The 17961-nt window shown below is 40.5% G+C and overlaps 1 protein-coding gene across 1 annotated transcript in view; it reads right to left on the bottom strand.

Annotated features, from left to right (window-relative positions):
• The window catches only part of Aff3 (ALF transcription elongation factor 3), a 478688-nt gene that overhangs the window by 139303 nt on the left and 321424 nt on the right, over positions 1 to 17961 (bottom strand). The window contains exons 7-8 of the mRNA XM_059281654.1: positions 17360 to 17396; positions 6726 to 6777 (exon numbers count right to left, since the gene is read on the bottom strand). Of these exons, the coding sequence (XP_059137637.1) occupies positions 6726 to 6777; positions 17360 to 17396 (89 nt within the window). The remainder of the gene's footprint in view (positions 1 to 6725; positions 6778 to 17359; positions 17397 to 17961) is intronic.

Genomic DNA, 17961 nt, shown 5'->3' with positions numbered 1-17961 from the left:
TCATAAACACTAGATTGGATATGCTAATGCTTTAAAGATTTTGCATAATGTTTTATGAGGCATATTGGATTACAACTTTCTTTATAAGGTTAAGTCTGGTTCTGGTGTCAGGTTACACTGGTCTCATACAATGAACTGAATTTTCCTTTCTTATTTCCTGAGTCTGTAGAGTTCTGGTAATTCATTGATGGTGTTTCATTGATGATAAATATTTTTTAGTTAAAAATATGACAATTAGTAGCATAACTATCTGACAATGGAGGAGTTTTCTGTTTATGAAAGGTCTGATTGTGGATTTGATTATTTAATAATACCAATGTGGCATTCAGATTTTTCAGACAATTATGATAATTCTATTTCTTTTTCAAGAAAACTATGTGATCTAAGTTGTCAAATTAATTCCCATGGAGTGGCTCATAATGTCTATTTATTACTAATTAAAGATTCATAGGAGATGTGAAGCTGTCTTCTTTCATGGCTTATGCTGGCAATTTGTGTTTTCTCTTTTTTGCTAGATCAAGTTGCCAATATGTTAATTTCATTAACCTTTAAAAAACTTTTTATTAATTATCCCCATTGTTTGGTGACCTCTGTTTTTTATTGTATGTTTCACTATTAATCTTAGGTTTAATTTCTTCTTTTTTGACATTTTTTATCGTTTTTTGGTTAGCATATACGATAATGAATGTATTTCAAAATTTTCTATCTTCACTTTAAAAATCAATTTTAGTTTTAGACATATGTGTATGTATGTGTGTCTGTGGGTACATGCACATGAGTATAGGTGCCCACAGAGGCCAGAAGTGTTAGATTTCCTGTGGAGCTTGAGTTCCAAGTGGCTGTGAGTTGCCTGATGTGGGTGCTAGGAACTGAACGTGGGTCCCCTAAAAGAGCAGTGCGTATGCATAATCATCCCTATTTTTCTAACTTCTTAATATAGAAACATAAGTCACTGACAGCAACCTTGGCTTTTCCACATATACTGAAGAAAAGCGGACAAATTTCTTATTGTCTTCACTGTTCTAATGAGTACCACATATTTTTTTCATCAATTGCACTTTTATCTTTGTTCAGTTAAAATGACATTCTAATTTCACTTGTGATGTGTTCTTTTAATGCAAAGAATGTTTAGAAATGTTGTCTAACTTCTCAATATTGAGATTTAAATTATACTTATTGCTAATGACTTACAACACAATTACTCTGAACATGGAGCATGAGCGATGATGATACTTTCATACTCAAAAGCTTCCTGAAACTTCATTTCCATTGCTCACCAACAGGCCAGCCTTGGTGGATGTTTCTGTGCCACTGGACAGATTCTGTATTTGCACTTCTTGGGTGTAGCCCTGTATGCACACTGAGGGCAGAGTGGGTGCCAGTGTTCATATATTCTACAAACTCTAATATTTTACTCATTTTCTCCTCTATTACTATAGAGATATGTTAAAAACCTAACTATGATGCTAGTCTAGTTAGTTTTGTCATGACTGTTGAGTCTATCTATACATACATATTTATAAATATCACATCTTCCTCATTAGCACTAGGAAGTGTCCTTTTTCAATGTCTTACAATTATCATGTCCTTTGTCTTAGAGACTATTTGGCAGTAGTACTAAGACATTTGCTCCAGTTTTCTTGCAATTATTATATGAGCAGTTCATCTTTTCTTATTTTTTTTTTTTTTTGGTCTCAAGGCTTCGACTTATTTGTATTTTTATATTTGAAGTATGGATGTGTAGACAATAGGTAGTCTTGATTTTATAGTCAGCATGACATTTTCCTTTAAACTGGAGTTTTTAATGTATTTAGATTTAGATTTGCTGGTCTTCTATTGGTGTCTTCTTTCTCTTGTTTCTGTACTCTTTGTGCTATCATCATTTGTGTTCATCTATTTTTGAAAATTTCTGCAATTGCTTTTTAGAGAAGGTCTATTTGGTATTTCTTTCTAATGCTATCCCATGCACTGCACTGCCTTACAGTTAGTGTACTTAGATTTAATATTGCACTACACATGAAATATAAGGAGACCCTCATACTTTATGTCACTTTTGCCATATATTTTACTTTTGCATACATACAAATCACAAAACATCATTTTTACTTCAGTAAGCATTTTTTTTACATATTCATATATTTACATTTCCTGTTTCTGTTTATTTGGCTTACACTTCCACATCACTATTCATCACAGAAGGAAGTCAGGACAGGAATGCAAACAGGGCAGGAACCTGGAGGCAGGAGCTGATGCAGAGGCCATGGAGGAGTGCTGCTTACTGGCTTGCTTACATGGCTTGCTCAGCCTGCTTTCTTATAGAACCCAGGACCACCAGCCCAGGGATGGCACCACCCACAAAGGGCTGGGTCCTCCCTCATCGTCCACTAATTAAGAAAATGCCCTACAGGTTTGCCTACAGCCTGATCTTAAGGAGCCATTTTCTTAACTTGGGTTTCTTCCTCTCCAATGACTCTAGCTTGTATCAAGTTGACACAAAACTAGCTGTTGGATCCCCTGGAACTGGAGTTGCAGGCAGCTGTGAGGTGCCTGACCTGAGTGCTGGAAACCAAACCCAGCTCTTCTACAAGAGCAGCATGTGCTTTTTAACCACTGACTGTCTCTCTAGCCTCAATTTACTTTCAAAACTTGGTCCTTCAAAACAATTGAAGTTTTACCCAACACCTGAATCTTAGGTGAGATTTGAATCCCAAATCTAAGCAGTAGCTGACATCTCTGCTGGTCCCTTTCAGCTTTCTAGTTAATGTTTCCTACTGTGCTCATAGGTATCTTCTCCACAACTATGCAAATTAAGAGCCTTTTGTTAAAGCACTTGTGGGGATTTATATACAGTACTGGGGGGGGGCAGTGTATCCTTCTCCTGGCTTTTTCCTTTAAGAAATGTCTTCCCCTAATTACCATCTACTTTCACAACTGGGGACTTTATCCTCTGACATCTCACACCACTGCAAGTGTGGTTTTCCTCCTTGAGTTCTTGCTGCTTCTGGTGGATGGCTGACTGCCCCCAGGGAAGGGACTACCCAAATGTAGTTCAAACAGTTTTGCAAAGACTCAGAGGAGGGGAATTCATCTAACACGTGTTTTTCCATCATTAATGTAACTGAAACACTTTCACAGGCATTTATGGTTTTGTTTGTGTCTAAATATTAAATTGCTCCTTTCATCTTCTTAAATCCTTGGATCATTAATCCTGAAGGAAATCTCAGGTATTTCCCCAATTCCTTTGGCCTACCATGCAATGCACATCTAAGGATCATTATAATTAACAAGGGAGAAAGGCACTTCTATAGAAAATGTGCTCTGACTTCCAGGATTTTGCTATGTATCTGTGGCTTCTAGGTGTCCTGGCGCTCACCATTCAGACCAGGATTGGCCTTGAACTTTGCAATGATTCTCTTGTTTCTGCCTCCCAAGCGCTGCTGGGATTACAGGTATGTCCCACCATGCCTTGCCCAACTGTAAGTCACCATTTGCATCCACTCAGCCCCTGTGGCGTCCATAACTTTCCATCTGTCTTATTCAAGCTCTCCCCCTTTGCCCCACCCTCTGAAATCTGCACACTCTGTTTCTGTTCAATTCTAATTCCTCAGCCTTCCCTTCCTCCCTAAGTCTGGCCTTCAGTGTTATGGGTTGAATTGCTTCTTCCTGACAAATCCATATGCTGAAGTTCTAACTTTAGTCCCGCGCTGGTTATTTTTATGTAGCTGTGACAAACAGCTGAGAGGGATGATGTGAAGGAGGGAAATGCGTATTCTGGTGCACAATTTCAGAGGGTTCAGCCCGCATTTGTTTGGTTCCATGAGCTTTGGCAGAATATCGTGACAGTGGGGACATGTGGTAGAGAAGGTTCTCACCTCATGGTGGACAGGAAGTAGAGAAAGGGGAAGAAGGGACAAAGAACAAGATACTCTCAAGGATCTCCCCTCACGTGAACTTTCAGCTAAGTTCCAGTGTGAATGTCTCCAAAACCTTTCCAAATAGTGCTTGTTACCAGCTGGAGGTAACCAAGTATTCAAAACTGGAACCCGTGGGGGGACATTACCTCTTCCGACCAAAACTATTATCTCAGAATATGACCTCATCTTGAGATAGGATCTTTATGGAAGGAATCATGTTAAAATGAAACCATCAGGATGAGGTAAACAAGGTGGGCCTTAATCAATATGAAAAGGGGCCCAGAGAAAGATGCATGCAAGGAGGAAGGAGATGCTGTGAAGATAAACAGGAGAGGATGTCCATGTGCTGATGTAAACGAGGACAGGAGGCAAGGAGCACAAGTAACCCTCCTTTCCAACAGCCAGAGTGGAGGGACCTCCTGAATCAACTGTGGGAAAATACAAAAATACATTCTGTTGCTTGATCCATTTAGTCTGCGATACTTTGCAACAGTAGAGCCCCCCCCCCCCCCCCCCGCCGCCTCTAACAAAAAGTGATTTAACTTTTTAAAAATTTGCTTCCAATTCATGGCCTGACTTTGTCTTAAGACTATACATTCCTAAGTATGGTAGGTAGGCACATTTATGCCCTCATTTATCCTTTAAATTGGGTAACCTTTCTGATCCTCAGACTTCTCATACGTAATGTGGGTAGAGGGCCCCTGCTATACCTATCACAAGAAAATACAAATGAGGGGTATATACTTGTGTGTTATGTGTGTGTGTGTGCGTGTGTGCTTGTGTATGTAAGTATATACACATATATGAGAGTGTATATAATATCATCGACATAAATGCCAGTGCTGCCCATGTCTGAGGCCTCCCGAAGCTGTTCACCACAGCGTTCCTCTTGCCTGAGTATAACAGAAGGACTGTGAAAGGACTCTGAGAGGCTCTCGAGTCCACAATGCCCTGCTTTGAAGAGATCCTTGCAGCCTCAGCCCCGTTTCTGTTACCTGTGATTTGAGTAGCAGCCCTGGAGCAAGCGGCAAAGGAAGCGCTTTGAGTGAAGAGGCAGGGAGGTGGGCTGAGGAGTTAGTATCACCAGGGCGCTTAAACGTAACTCTTTCCACAGCCTACTTATTTTTACACAGTAGGAGAAATAAAGCGCTGAGGAGTGGATGCTACAGAAACGTGTAAGGGAAGGAAGGAGATCATTAACAGCGCATCACATTACACGAGTCAAACTGGTGTCTGGTGAATGAGATTTTTAAAATATGTAAAGTTAAGTATAATAAGCTGACGGTTTACTAACACATTCTTGATGCTCTTTTGTCTGCCTAGGAAACAATTTAGTTAAGAATTTGAAAGACTGCTGCTTTTATAACAATCAATGCTTTTTATCAAATAACAAATAAAACACAACTGTTTTCCCAGTAGTTTACACTCTAGTTGCATGCATTTTTATCTTGTCCAAATGGTACCCAAAATAACAAAAATTTTCAGTGATTCCACCCTTCTCAGTTCTCCAGAATGCCTCCAGATGGCATTAAAACTCTTTTCCCATCATATTCTATAGCATAATTTAAAAATTAGCAACATCTTAACCATTTAGGACTGTTGTATTTATTATTTCATGAGGAAATACAACAATGAAACTCATTAGAACTTTTAGGGTAATATCTTGAGTAACACATTCTATAGTCATAACTATTATGGAACATCCAGCCACCCTATGTAAACCAGAGAAGCTCTACAGACAGAAAGAGGTCTTGGACAAAACAGAACACAATACTGCACCACAGACTGTGGCTGCTAATGAAGAGCACTTCAGGTGTTTAGAAATGAGAGCAATGATCCAGAACAGACACAATCACAAAGTCATGTCTATAATCAAACAGGTTTCATTCCCCAAAGGTGATCAAAAGAAACATTTTTAAGGAGGAAGCCTGTATGGAGGCTTGTGAGGCTGAAACAGTCGTTTATCAGTTTCTGCTTCACTGCCATTAGGTACTGTATAGGTATATCCCATAACGATAATGATAACGTTACTATTTGACATCGGCTACTCGTTGGCCTGGAGCTCACCAAGAAGGCTAGACTGACTGGCTGGTGAGCCCCAAGGAGCTGCCTGTTACTGCCTCCCCAGTGCTGAGATTCAAAGCATGTACCACAAGCCTCAGCAAACATGTTACCAACGGAGCCGTTTCCCTGGCTCCGGGACCTCAATTTGGTATCATATTAATCATTAAAAACATATGTATATTCTTTCAATACTGAGAAGGAAAATGTAAAGAATGAGGCACCTTCTAAGTGTCTTTTCTCATCTTTAAAAAATGCTTTACGTAAAAACATCAATGAACTCATGAGATCTCAGCGATATCTACAGTTGTGTTTTTCACATATTTCAGAGGTGAGACTGCAGATGGCAGCCTTTTTAAATGACTTGGGGACTTCACGGGCATGTGGGACAGAATGTCCTCCAGTATGTGTAGAAAGTTCTGCAAATCTTATGTCAGTGGTAAAAGTCTCCAGCCAAATTTTAAAGGGCTTATCTCCATTCTTCCTTAGTACATACTCTCTAGTCTAATTATATTTCTACTTTATAAAGAAGAACATTTGCATTTGCAAGATCCCTTTTTCAATGCTAACGCATAAAACCTCAAAGTGCGTCTGTACCCGAAAGCATTTAAAAAGACATTATCATGAAAAAAGAGAACCATGGGCCTCCTTCCACTATGATTACCACTATTACAAGATACTCGCACTGTTTCGCTTTATAAGGCATATTAAAGAACAGTCATCTCAGAGAGAAACGTGAAAGACACTTACGATGTATTCGATGTGCCATTGTCTGGACTCTCTGGCTCCGCATCAGCTTTCTCTTAAAAAGGAAGTGGAGAGAAAAAAAAACCCAACATCAGTCTCCCAGTCCTTAAGATTTAAGATTAAACATATTTCTAGGCTCCTATTAACAAGCTTTCAAAATGTGCAGCGGGAGGCTTTTAAAACATCTTTTATTGTTTGAGAACCGAATGTGAAAAATAATTTCGCTTTGGCAATACAATTGCCCAGGCACAGAGCCTTGAGTAGGTACCAAGGAGCTATTTGCAAACAAGCAGAGACATGGAGTGTGCAGACCTTGCCAGAAGATGACTATCTTACAGATGGAATCGGTTTCTCTCCACTACACTTTACACAAAGTTTAAGGAAATAAATTCATTAACATTGTACATCCAAAGCACTCTGAACTTCGATCCCTTCTGCTAACACAAGCCAAATGGGGTCAGGCTGAATTGGAACTTGGGAGAGAATTTCACAGCACACTGAAGCCATAGTCATGAAATGTCCAAGAATTTCACCCCATGGAGAACTTTGGCAGCAGATTTTGGGGCTCCCAATAAAAGCAGAATAAGATATAAACCAGAAATCCTTTCTGACCATCTGAGAGGCAAGTAAAAGAACATCTCCATGTGACATGGCTATTGGGGATTTAGTTTTAGGAGTTTGGAAGCTGTCCAAATTCTTCTCACAACAGGCATAAGGTAATACTTAATCCTGGGCCAACTGTGGTTGGAAATGTGCACCCTCATTTTGTAAGGAGCTCCTCTGGTTTCATGGCAAGGGAAGGGAAAGGCTGCTCATGCTCTGGCTACTCCTGACAGCTCTGCCGTGCCAACAGCTGAACGAACCCGGTGGAGTGTGGAGCTGCACGAGATGGCTCCAGGGGCAGCCACTGACCTTCTTTGCTATTGCCTTCTAGTCAGGCCCGACACCTTCCAGGACCCTCTCCTCTGCTCAGGCCTTCTACCCCAACACTGGGCTATGAGGAAAGTATCACTTACACTATTCCAACACTGGCTTGTGGCCATATCATTTGGGGAATGACTTCCTGGATCATTCAATGGACATATCCCCAAGAAACTGTCCTAACGGAGCTCAAAAGCCCACTTTGTATTTTAAACAATTGTGAGGAGGGAGGACAGCTGCACACATCTATCTCAGATGTAACTCTGCTGCACGTCTACATTGTGCCAGAACACTCACGAGAGACCAGTACTCAGTCCCAAGCCCATTCAAAGGAAAGGGGAGGAAAAAAAAAAGGCGGGTGGTGGTGGCACACGCCTTTAATCCCAGCACGCGGGAGGCAGAGCCAGGTGGATCTCTGTGAGTTTGAGGCCAGCCTGGACTACCAAGTGAGTTCCAGGAAAGTTGCAAAGCTACACAGAGAAACCCTGTCTCGAAAAACAAAACAAAACAAAAACAAAACAAAACAAAAAGCCACAACACCTATGTTGACACTAACCTGACTAGTTGGTTCCTGAAACCATGTTGAGATAAAAGCAAGCCCAACAAACTGATGCTTGCTGTAATACCCTGAGTCTTATATTAGACTGAGTCTTCTGGGCAGAGCTGTGATAAGTTCTTTTAGGAGACATGTAAGGTCTAGTCAAGAGGTATGGAAAAATAATCTGATTTAGTACTTTCCAGAATCATTTTCCCAGAATAACCACTGTTCCTGCCACAATCTCCAAATACAGTCACAGCACCTGTATTAAACGAGGGTCTAATTCTTCTCACATCCGTTGACTCTCCTCCCCCTCCCCTGAGTTTGGAGATGTGGGTTACATTTCCCGAGGAATAGCTGTCAGCAGTGATATGTAGGCACCGCTATGATGGAGGATATCAAATGTGCTCGGCAGTACTAGACAGTAAACATTCCCAATGGTTCATGTCAGAGAACAGGGAATCCGTATAAGATAAAGGAAAAGCTCGATTGGGTGTCTGAGTAAAGGTTTTACCTTGACCAATAATGCTGCCAAGTAGCCCACAGGCTGAAAGGCCCCAGGCTGGATTGCACATGGGATCTGGGGGCTGGAGGCATCCGGGGCTGGCTTCAGCATGGGGACAAAGCTGCGGCTGATTATCTCAGCTCTTAGCAGCACTTATGTTGTGGCAACAGGGAAAACAGAATAGGTTTGGGCCAATAGGAGGGTTGACATGGGGCCAAAAGGGACACTTACAGGAGCAGTCTGATAGTGTGTGCGCTCGGCAACCTCAGTGCTCAAAGAGATCGGCCCTTTCTGGGGAAAAGCGAGGCCAAGATTGGGATAGGGAATGCAATTTGACTTTCGTCTTTCGGAAAGAAAGTATAAGCAAATTAAACCCCCAGCATCTTTGAAAAATTAGGTGATGCAATTTCTGAAGTTAATGTGAAATGTTCCAGGGCTTGAGCTGCTGAGGATCATCACCACTTCACCAGGCCTCAGGGGAAAGTGACAAGGGTGAGGGGCGCAGTCTCAGCACCAAGAGTTGGCAAGGGGTACTTGTACCCCACCAAGAAGACTACTGGGAGTCGCCTTAGAGTTAGCTCCTGGATGCCACCATTCTGGACTCTTTGGGAGGGGATCTGCACTGCTCATTAATAAGCAAGGCAGAAGAGGTACAGGGTGGACATTTTGCACATGGAAATAGAATTACAGAGACAAAGGGGGAAAAGGAACCACAGAAAGGATCATATAGATATATATGAAAATGTATATGCATATATGCAAAATATATATAAAGATATCAATCTATTTTTACATTTTAGTGTGTGTGTGTGTGTGTGTGTGTGTGTGTGTGTGTGTGTGTGAGGGTGAGACATGAAGGCCATGGCAGGTAGGTCAGAGGGCAATCTGTGGGAATTGGTTCTTTCCTTCTACCGTTTGGGTTCTGATAGATCCCACAGATTGAGCGCAGGTCATCAGGCTTGGTAACAAGCATCTTTACTCACAGAGTTATCTGTCTGTCTGTCCTTTTTTCCTTCCTACTCTTCAATCTAACCATCCACCATTTGTGTTTGTGTGTGCATGATACATGCGTTTTCAGGTTCACATCTGTCTTCCGATGACTAGTCACTAACATGTAAAGTAGACCTTTGGGTTGAGGGTAGCTTAGAATCTTTAAGGTACACTCACCATCGGGACAGATGTATTTTGAGGCACAAAACAGCTCAATCACTTAACAGGCCACTTCCTTTCTAACTGATTACATACACTGAGGGCTCCTGTGTGCCTGGCATTCTGCCTGGTGGAGGTAAAGAAAAAAAAATCTTCTTCACATTCTCTTAAAGACACCGAGTGCATTGCTGGTGTCCTAGGGGCCATCTTCCCAACAGAGACGAGTCTGGACACATGGAGTCCGCGGCCTTTTTGTGTTCTGTTGTTGTTATGGCTTGAGGTCTTGTCTTTATATTTTTAGAAGAGGAAGAACATGAAGTAGGGTGGGAAAGGAGGAGGGTAAGATCTGGGATGGCTTGAGAAAAGGGGAATGAAAATGATCAAAATACACCGCATGAGAATTAATTTAAAAAAGCATAAGAAGAAGAAAAACTGGCAGATAAGCAGTTTCTAATAAGGTTATGAGGAACTATGCCTTGTTTTTAAATTTTTTAACTGAAATGTTATTGAAGTGACTAAAATACTAGAAAAGGTCCCCCAGATAGACATGTATGATGCTGAACGTTTTCACAGAAGAACATCTGTCTGTGCTGTGACTTTTCTTCACAGTTGTGTTACAGGCAATTCATGCTCACAGCCCAAGAGAATTCGAGGATGGGAAAGAGCGATAACTTCACTCACTTTTGCTTTTTATTGTTACCCTTCAATTATTACTCTAAATAATACTAATACTTTAGAGTTTCAGATATACCTACTTTAGATAATATCTATTCTCATGAATGTAATAAACTGACTCTCCATAATTTTCACTGTTCAATTGTTACTTCTAGTGTTCCTAACATGTATCTATAACTTTTAAGTATGCCGGGTGGCGGTGGCGCATGCCTTTAATCCCAGCGCTCGGGAGGCAGAGGCAGGCGGATCTCTGAGTCCAAGGCCAGCCTGGGTTACAGAGTGAGATCCAGGGCAGGCACCAAAACTACACAGAGAAACTCTGTCTTGAAAAACCAAAAAAAAAAAAAAAAAAAAAAAAAAACCCAAAAAACAAAAAAAAACCTTTCAAGTATATTTAATCTTCTATTTCTCACATTAAGAAGTAAAAGATTTATATGTTCTGAAGAAACAGAGAATAATCTTCTATTTCTTGATTAATCAGCTTCTTTTGAAAAATAATTATGTATTTTTATTTAATGTGTATGGATGTTTGTGCCTGCTTGCATAGCTATGCACCACAGGAGTGCAGTGCCTGTAGAGACCAGAAGAGGGCATCAGATCTCTTGGAACAAGAGTAAAGACAGGTGTAAGCGGCTATGTGGGTGCAGAACCATGTCTGTAGGCCCCAGCTTCTGTCTTTACACAATGTAAAGTGAGGAGGCTCACACACACGTCTTTTCCTTCCATCCTTTCTCTCTCAACTCTTAAGTTGGTATATCTTTTGTTTCACACTGTCAAATTTAAAATAGTTATATTCTATCCAAGCATAACTATTAATGAGCCATCATCATTAATATTAATTTAGTTAATGAATTAATCATTCTATTTGCTTATAGGTCAATTAGACAAATTACAAACCAATAATGAGCACTTACAGTATAATACAAGTATTAGATAATAACCAACAAGGGAGTGAGAGTTGACTGGTGAAAAAGGAAACACTCCTCATCTGAATAATGTAAATGCTCCTGGCACTTAGGCCAAATGGTTTTCACTCTTACATTCTATCATTCCATGGGTTAGTTTTTCTCAAGTCAAGGCCAGGCCTTTCCTTAAAGACTGCTAAACAGTATGCACCTTTAATGCACATAAAATGAATATGTAATTGATGTGTATAGGCGGTTTTTAAAAATTAAAATGGACTATAAAAACAGCTTCCAGGCTGGACATAAACATTGGCAAGTCATCTAGGGCCTCCCGAGTGGCCCCAGGGGACTGCATCCTCTTTCCTGCCTTCTGCCAGCTACCTAGAAAGAGAATTCCAGTTCAACCTCCTCTTTCTTTGCTGGATAGACTTCACCACCCAGGTATACGTCTCTCAGTCACTGCTGTTTCTACACTTCACACAAATGGAGTCATGGTGCTGTTCCACAGTCTTCTGAGACTGATTCCTGCCACTCTGAAAAGAAAAGGCTTCAGACTCAACCGTCAGGATGTACACAGCCCTGCCTTGGTTCAGCCTTGCTCTTGGCAGCATCTTGTGACAGAAGTAGACTGTGAGCTCCTGTTCAGACTCCTTGAAAGGGGCATTTAGATTTGACCCATATGAACGATGAATTTGCAAACATTCATGAACACCTTTCTCCATAGAATATTAGGAGCTCTGGACTGCAGGGCTTTCCTATGTTGTAAACTGGTAAATCTAAATTTATAGTTCTTCAGGGAGTACCATGGTGTGGAATGAAATTTCACTGTGATGTCTGCATCTCTCTGAGAAGCAATGAGACCCAGACTTTCTACTGTGTCATTTCACAAAATTCAGTTTTGATTCAATGCAGTGATTTATTATCCCAATACAAATGGCGACTTTTTAATCACCACAAACACAAATTATAAGCCTAAATAATAAGATAAAACATTCCAGTGTTGGCCTTTTACTGTTTTCCCTGGTATTTTTGACTTAATTATGTTTTTAACTCTAATGAAATGACATTTGCAAATAGTTTGCTTTGATGTCTTTAGATTTGCTGAAGACACAAATAAGACACTCCATTACCATCTTCTAAAAGCACAGTTTTCCTGGTCTCTTAAAAATGCTTGAGGTCATTTTTGTACATGGTACAAGGTGAGAGGTAATTTCATTGTTTCCCATCCCAAATATTCTAGCACAAGACACCTGCATCTCCACACTGGCCCATGTATTAGCTCCCGTGGGATTCCAGTTTCCAAGTACTCACGGTCTGTCACCCCACTAGTCTCCTGCTACCTTTAGGATGCAGCTCTGGTTGTTTCAATACTGGTAAAGACAAGGTTCAAACTTCGTTCTTTCTCAGGTAAGTATTTGCCAGCCTCATCTTTGGCTCTGTCACATAAATCAGAGGCCTAGCTTGCCAACTTCTATCCATACAAACAGCTGAACTTTGGCATTGGATCGAATCTACAGTTCAATGTACAGATAACTTGAATCTGTATAACACTGTACCTTCTAATGCCTGTACCTGATATTAATCTCTCTATTCATTTAAGTCATCTGTAATATTCCTCGATAGTTTGTAATTTACCCCATCACTATCTTATATACTTTTTCAGATTCATTGCTTAGTAAGTTATATTTTTATGCCAACGTCAGAGATTTTTAGCTGTGATTTTTTTCATTTTTTTTAAATCAAGAGAATGCAATTGACTGTGAATAGAGCACTGTTAAATTTTCTTATTAATCCTAATAATTCTTATCTGTAGGGTTTTTCAGGTGTTCTATCAATATATTGATGATCTCATCACTTGGGGAAATGAGTTCTGACATTTCCACCCTAAGGAACACTATACTTTCCTTTTCTTAGTTTACAGCTATGACCGTAAATTCTATCCTAAGGGGTCAGTCTTGAACTATTGCCTTTGCCCAAGCTTTAGAGGGTGTGAGAAACATTAAACACAAGCAGAAGGATTCCTAGAAAGTTCTTCCTTTCAGACAAGGGCAAATGTTCGTGGAAATGAGTTAGTCTTCTATTCCCAACTTGCTAAGACTTTTTTTTTCTAAATTATGCATATAGAATTTTATCAAGTATTTTTATCAATGTCTTGGATTAAACATATTTTCTCTTTTTGTAATTACTATGATGAATTACATATAGTGAATTCAAACAGAATCTGATTTTGAATTACTACAACAAATAGGATTTCTTAACTCTTACACTTTGAAATGTATTTTATAGATTGCTAGATTTAATTAGCAATCATCTTCTGAGGATGCTTGTGCACCGTGGTCTTTAATGAAATTAGTTCACAACTTTTCTTTCTTGTACGGCTCTTGTTGAGTTCTGACATCAGGGTTATGATGGCCTGAGTGAGTGGGAAACTGCCGCCCTTCCTACTGGACTTCCTACTGTGCCAGCTCCAAGTTATAGTCTGCACAGTTAGGCTGCACTTGGTGGACTTCCTGGTTGAGAAGCAACCAGCTTTACCACTGTGTAAAATGACTTTACTCTTAAAATGACTGAGCCATTTTTAAAATAAATAGTCGTAGGATTGTTTGGTTACATATGTGAAATTGTTATATAAAGCATGTCATTTCTAAACTTAGTCAATTATAGTATACATATATAATAACATTCATTTAATCTAATTTTACTTTCAATTACCTAGTTTTTAAAATAAAAAGGTTTAATATTTACTTATGTATCTGTGTATAGCCACACAGGAAAGCCAGAGGAGGGTGTTGAATCTCATACATCTGGGATTCCATGTGATTGTGAGCTGGGATCGAACTCAGGTCCTCTGCCAGAGAGGTACCCACTCTTCACTGTGAAGCCATCTTTCTAGCCCCTACATTCTCAACCAACAGTTATGTTCTCTCAGCTAACTGTGGTTACAGTTCCACTGTCTGTTGATCTCTACTGCGGCCGTTGTGAGGTCAGCCGGCGGGGTTCTTTCTTCGCCATGAACTAAGTTTATTAAAGGCCATTCTGAAACTCCCTCTCCTTCATGTCTCTCAGTCAAGTACACATGGGCTTCTTTCCATTTATCCTGTCAGTACTACTCGGGTATCACGCACCTCTGGGTTATCTTTCCATTTGGATAATTCTCACGGCCACGTCCTTCACTACTGGCCCTGTCACACTGTTTTGGGAATTCCAGTGAGGTGTGTGGTAATAGACTTTCCCTGGGCTTCTGAAGTTCCATGTTCTTTTTTCTGCTTTTGGTCTTTCTATGCTACATTCTTCATAATTTCTTAAGTTCACTTTTCTAATTCATTAATTTTTTCTTAACTCTGTCAAATGTGATATTAATTCTGCCCACAGAAAATTTAATTTGTTTTTATTTATATAGAGGTGACTTAGCATTTCTTCAAATTTTCTTGATCTTTACTCTATTTCCCATCTTTTCTCTACCTCTTCATAATTTAACAAACATAATTCAACACCAATTTCATAATCAAAACACCAGAATTCTGATTTTACTTGGTCTTATGCACAGCCTCTTTTATAACTTTACATAAAGTGTGTGTTTTTTTTTTTTTAAATTGTGTGTTGCTTACTTTCTTGGGGATGTTATTAATTTTGAGGTTTTTTTAAGTTTTTGACTTTTTTTCTGGTGTTCCTATTAACTGGACCTCGATGCTGCCATCCTGGTTTTCTGTTTATATTATCCTCCTTTGATCTTTCCCATCTGTTTATCAGAAAGAAAAAAAAAGGTTTCAATTGTATATGCCAGATTTTGGGCTTAAACTATTGCTTATTGCTTTTATGAAAGTCTACTAATTTTTTATTTTATTGATCATATTTTAAATTCCGAAGGCCATTTAATCGGCAAGCACTTGTTTTTCACAGCAATGGGTTTGCTCTTTTCACTTCAGACAACCGATTCCAGGTCTTTCTGCAGACTGTGGTACGCGTGCGCCTCTGCGTCTCTCTGCCTTGAATGACACAGATTTCCTCTGGGGTCAGGCCTCCTCTCAGAGCTCACTGCTCCTCACAGGTTTGAACAACAGGCTGGTCAACTCAAGTGAGGTGTTGATTTCTGCATCAGAACCCTGACGGAATTTTCTAGAACACCTGTGCCTTGTGAGGGAATTGAAGGGCTGATCTGCAAGAGGAGAAGGTATGTTGGCTGGAAACTCACAAGAGAAGAGGTGAGCTGGGAGCCCAACACCTCCTTTTGTTTCCTAACAGAGCGGGAGATACTTGACGGTGCATGTGCAGAATTCCTGGTTAGTCAGTCACCTTGCTGAGAAAGTTGCCCCCTTTCCCAGTACTGAATTATGCCCACTCCAGATCTGGCACCACTTTAAGAGCCTATTTCTTTTCTCTTTAGGAGGAGATCTAGTCAACTGTTCATCTCTTAAGCTAATATTACTGCAGTTTTGTTTTTTGAGCTTTTAAAAGGAAAATCAAGTGAAAAAGTCTATGTATGGACTAGCTAGAATGAGGACTTAGGGTGACAGGGGGTGGTGCAGTTGTCCATCACGACAATCCATGCTTAGTCTCCGGGGATTCAATGGAGACCTACAGCCTGCCCCGGGGCTCCCAAGGGCTCTTCCCCATACCAGCACATACTCTATGTTGTTTCCTTTTCTGCCTGAGTTATCATCTCACTGCTCAGGGCTGTTTTTTAGAAGGAGCCCATCTTTCTGTTTGCCAGATGTCATTTTCCTCTACTAGGGCTGCTGCTAATTTAGTCCCATTTCTACAGTGTCCCAGTCACTGAGTGAGAATTCCAAACAGGAGAGCAGGAAATGCCTAAGATCAACCTGCCCCCTGAGCAAGCATTCTCCCAACTTATAAAATGCAGACATACACCATGTGTCCTCATACGTGACTATACAGTAAGATATTTAACATTCTAATATAATAGAAGCTTATTAAACCCCGAGAACTTGTCACAGAAGAATTACAAAAATTCCTCACTGGTACTGGTGCTCCTGGAAAGCCCTGGGCCCGAGTGCCATCACTTCCCCTGCCCACTGACCTTTCTCTCTCTGTGCATGAGTTTTATGGAGCTTCCCAGGACACTGTGTGGACATCTTTTCCTCCCAAACTCTCCTGCCTCACAGATGTGCAGGGGGTGAGTCTCAGTGCCACAGACACATCTACCAGCTCAGAGTGATTTTTATCTTCCAACAGAGCTTTGGAACTAGCAAAGGCTGTTCCGTTCCCAGCCCACTGGCTGCTCGTGAAACCAACAAAGCCTGCTCTTTACGAGTTTGCTTTCAGGACACAAACAGGGCAGCTTATGCATTTTTAATGCCCCAGACAACATTAATACCAATTTGTAGGGCCAAGGAAGAGAATTAAAACTCTTCTTCACTGAATGCTCCCCTCTCTGATGACAGAGCTCATGCGCTTCATTAGCCACTGATTCAATCAGGGGATCACTTGCTGTCCAGCCCAGTCTGCCTATTTCTGGAAGAAGGCACAGTATATTTAGCAAGTGTGAGTTCCCTTCCCAGAGTCTATGGTCATTTATTGTGAAGCCTTCTGATTGGCTTTCTTGGCTTATTCATTTTCTTTCAATTTAGGCATCTCATTATTTGCCTTTTAATTTGTTTCCTTCACTCATTCATACACACACACACACACACACACACACACACACACACACACACGCGCGCGCATACTAGAGACCAATGGAGCATGGTCTTCTTTTCTTCTAGAATCCGTTTGACATGCACTACTCCATGCTTTGGCCCCCTCCCCCTTAAATATCCACACTCAGGGCCATCAAGAACCTTATCACACATGTGGGCCGTAACTGAACAAAAGGCTCTCTCTCTCTTTTTCTCACTTGATTTTGTTTCCTAATGGCTTCTTTGAAACCCACTGCTCATCTTCCCCTCCCCAATCTCCACAGAAAGCTTTAGAGAGACGTTCTTACTTGGATTATTGTGACCAGAGGATACAAGTTGAGAGTCCTGAAAAAACAAGAAATAACAATTAATATTCTTATTTTCATTTTCCAAACCAAAGCTGAATACATGATACATTACGCATTATTCAGAACCAAGTCCCCACTCAAAACTCTGCCAGCTACTGTCAAGAGAAACATTTACATGAGTATGCTTGTTCAGAAGTTCTAGGAGTAGAGTTGACAATCGCAGTCATTTTTCAATACTGAATTGTTGTTCTGCTTCATTGAGGTGATAATTCACATCATACAAAACAAACATTCGGGAAACAAGAAATTCTTGTGGTACTTTCATGGTGTTGTATGATTATCACCGCTACCTGGGTGCAGCACATGCTGTCACTCAAACATCAAAGCCCTCACCCTTCAAGCAGCATCTCCCTAGCCCCCTTCCCCTGTCGCCTCAGCCCCTAGTAACCTACCCATTTCTGTCTGTGTCTACAGACTTTCCGACTCTGGTATCTTATATACACAGAATCATATAACAGGTTATGGTGATATTTTATTTGTATTAAAATGTTATTTGTATGTTAATAAATAAAGTTGCCCGGGGGTCAGAGCTATTAGCAAGC

Source organism: Peromyscus eremicus, chromosome 16_21, assembly GCF_949786415.1.
Source record: "Peromyscus eremicus chromosome 16_21, PerEre_H2_v1, whole genome shotgun sequence".
NCBI lineage: Eukaryota > Metazoa > Chordata > Mammalia > Rodentia > Cricetidae > Peromyscus > Peromyscus eremicus.
Note: the sequence above shows the minus strand (reverse complement) of the source record. Positions and strands in the feature narration are given on the sequence as shown.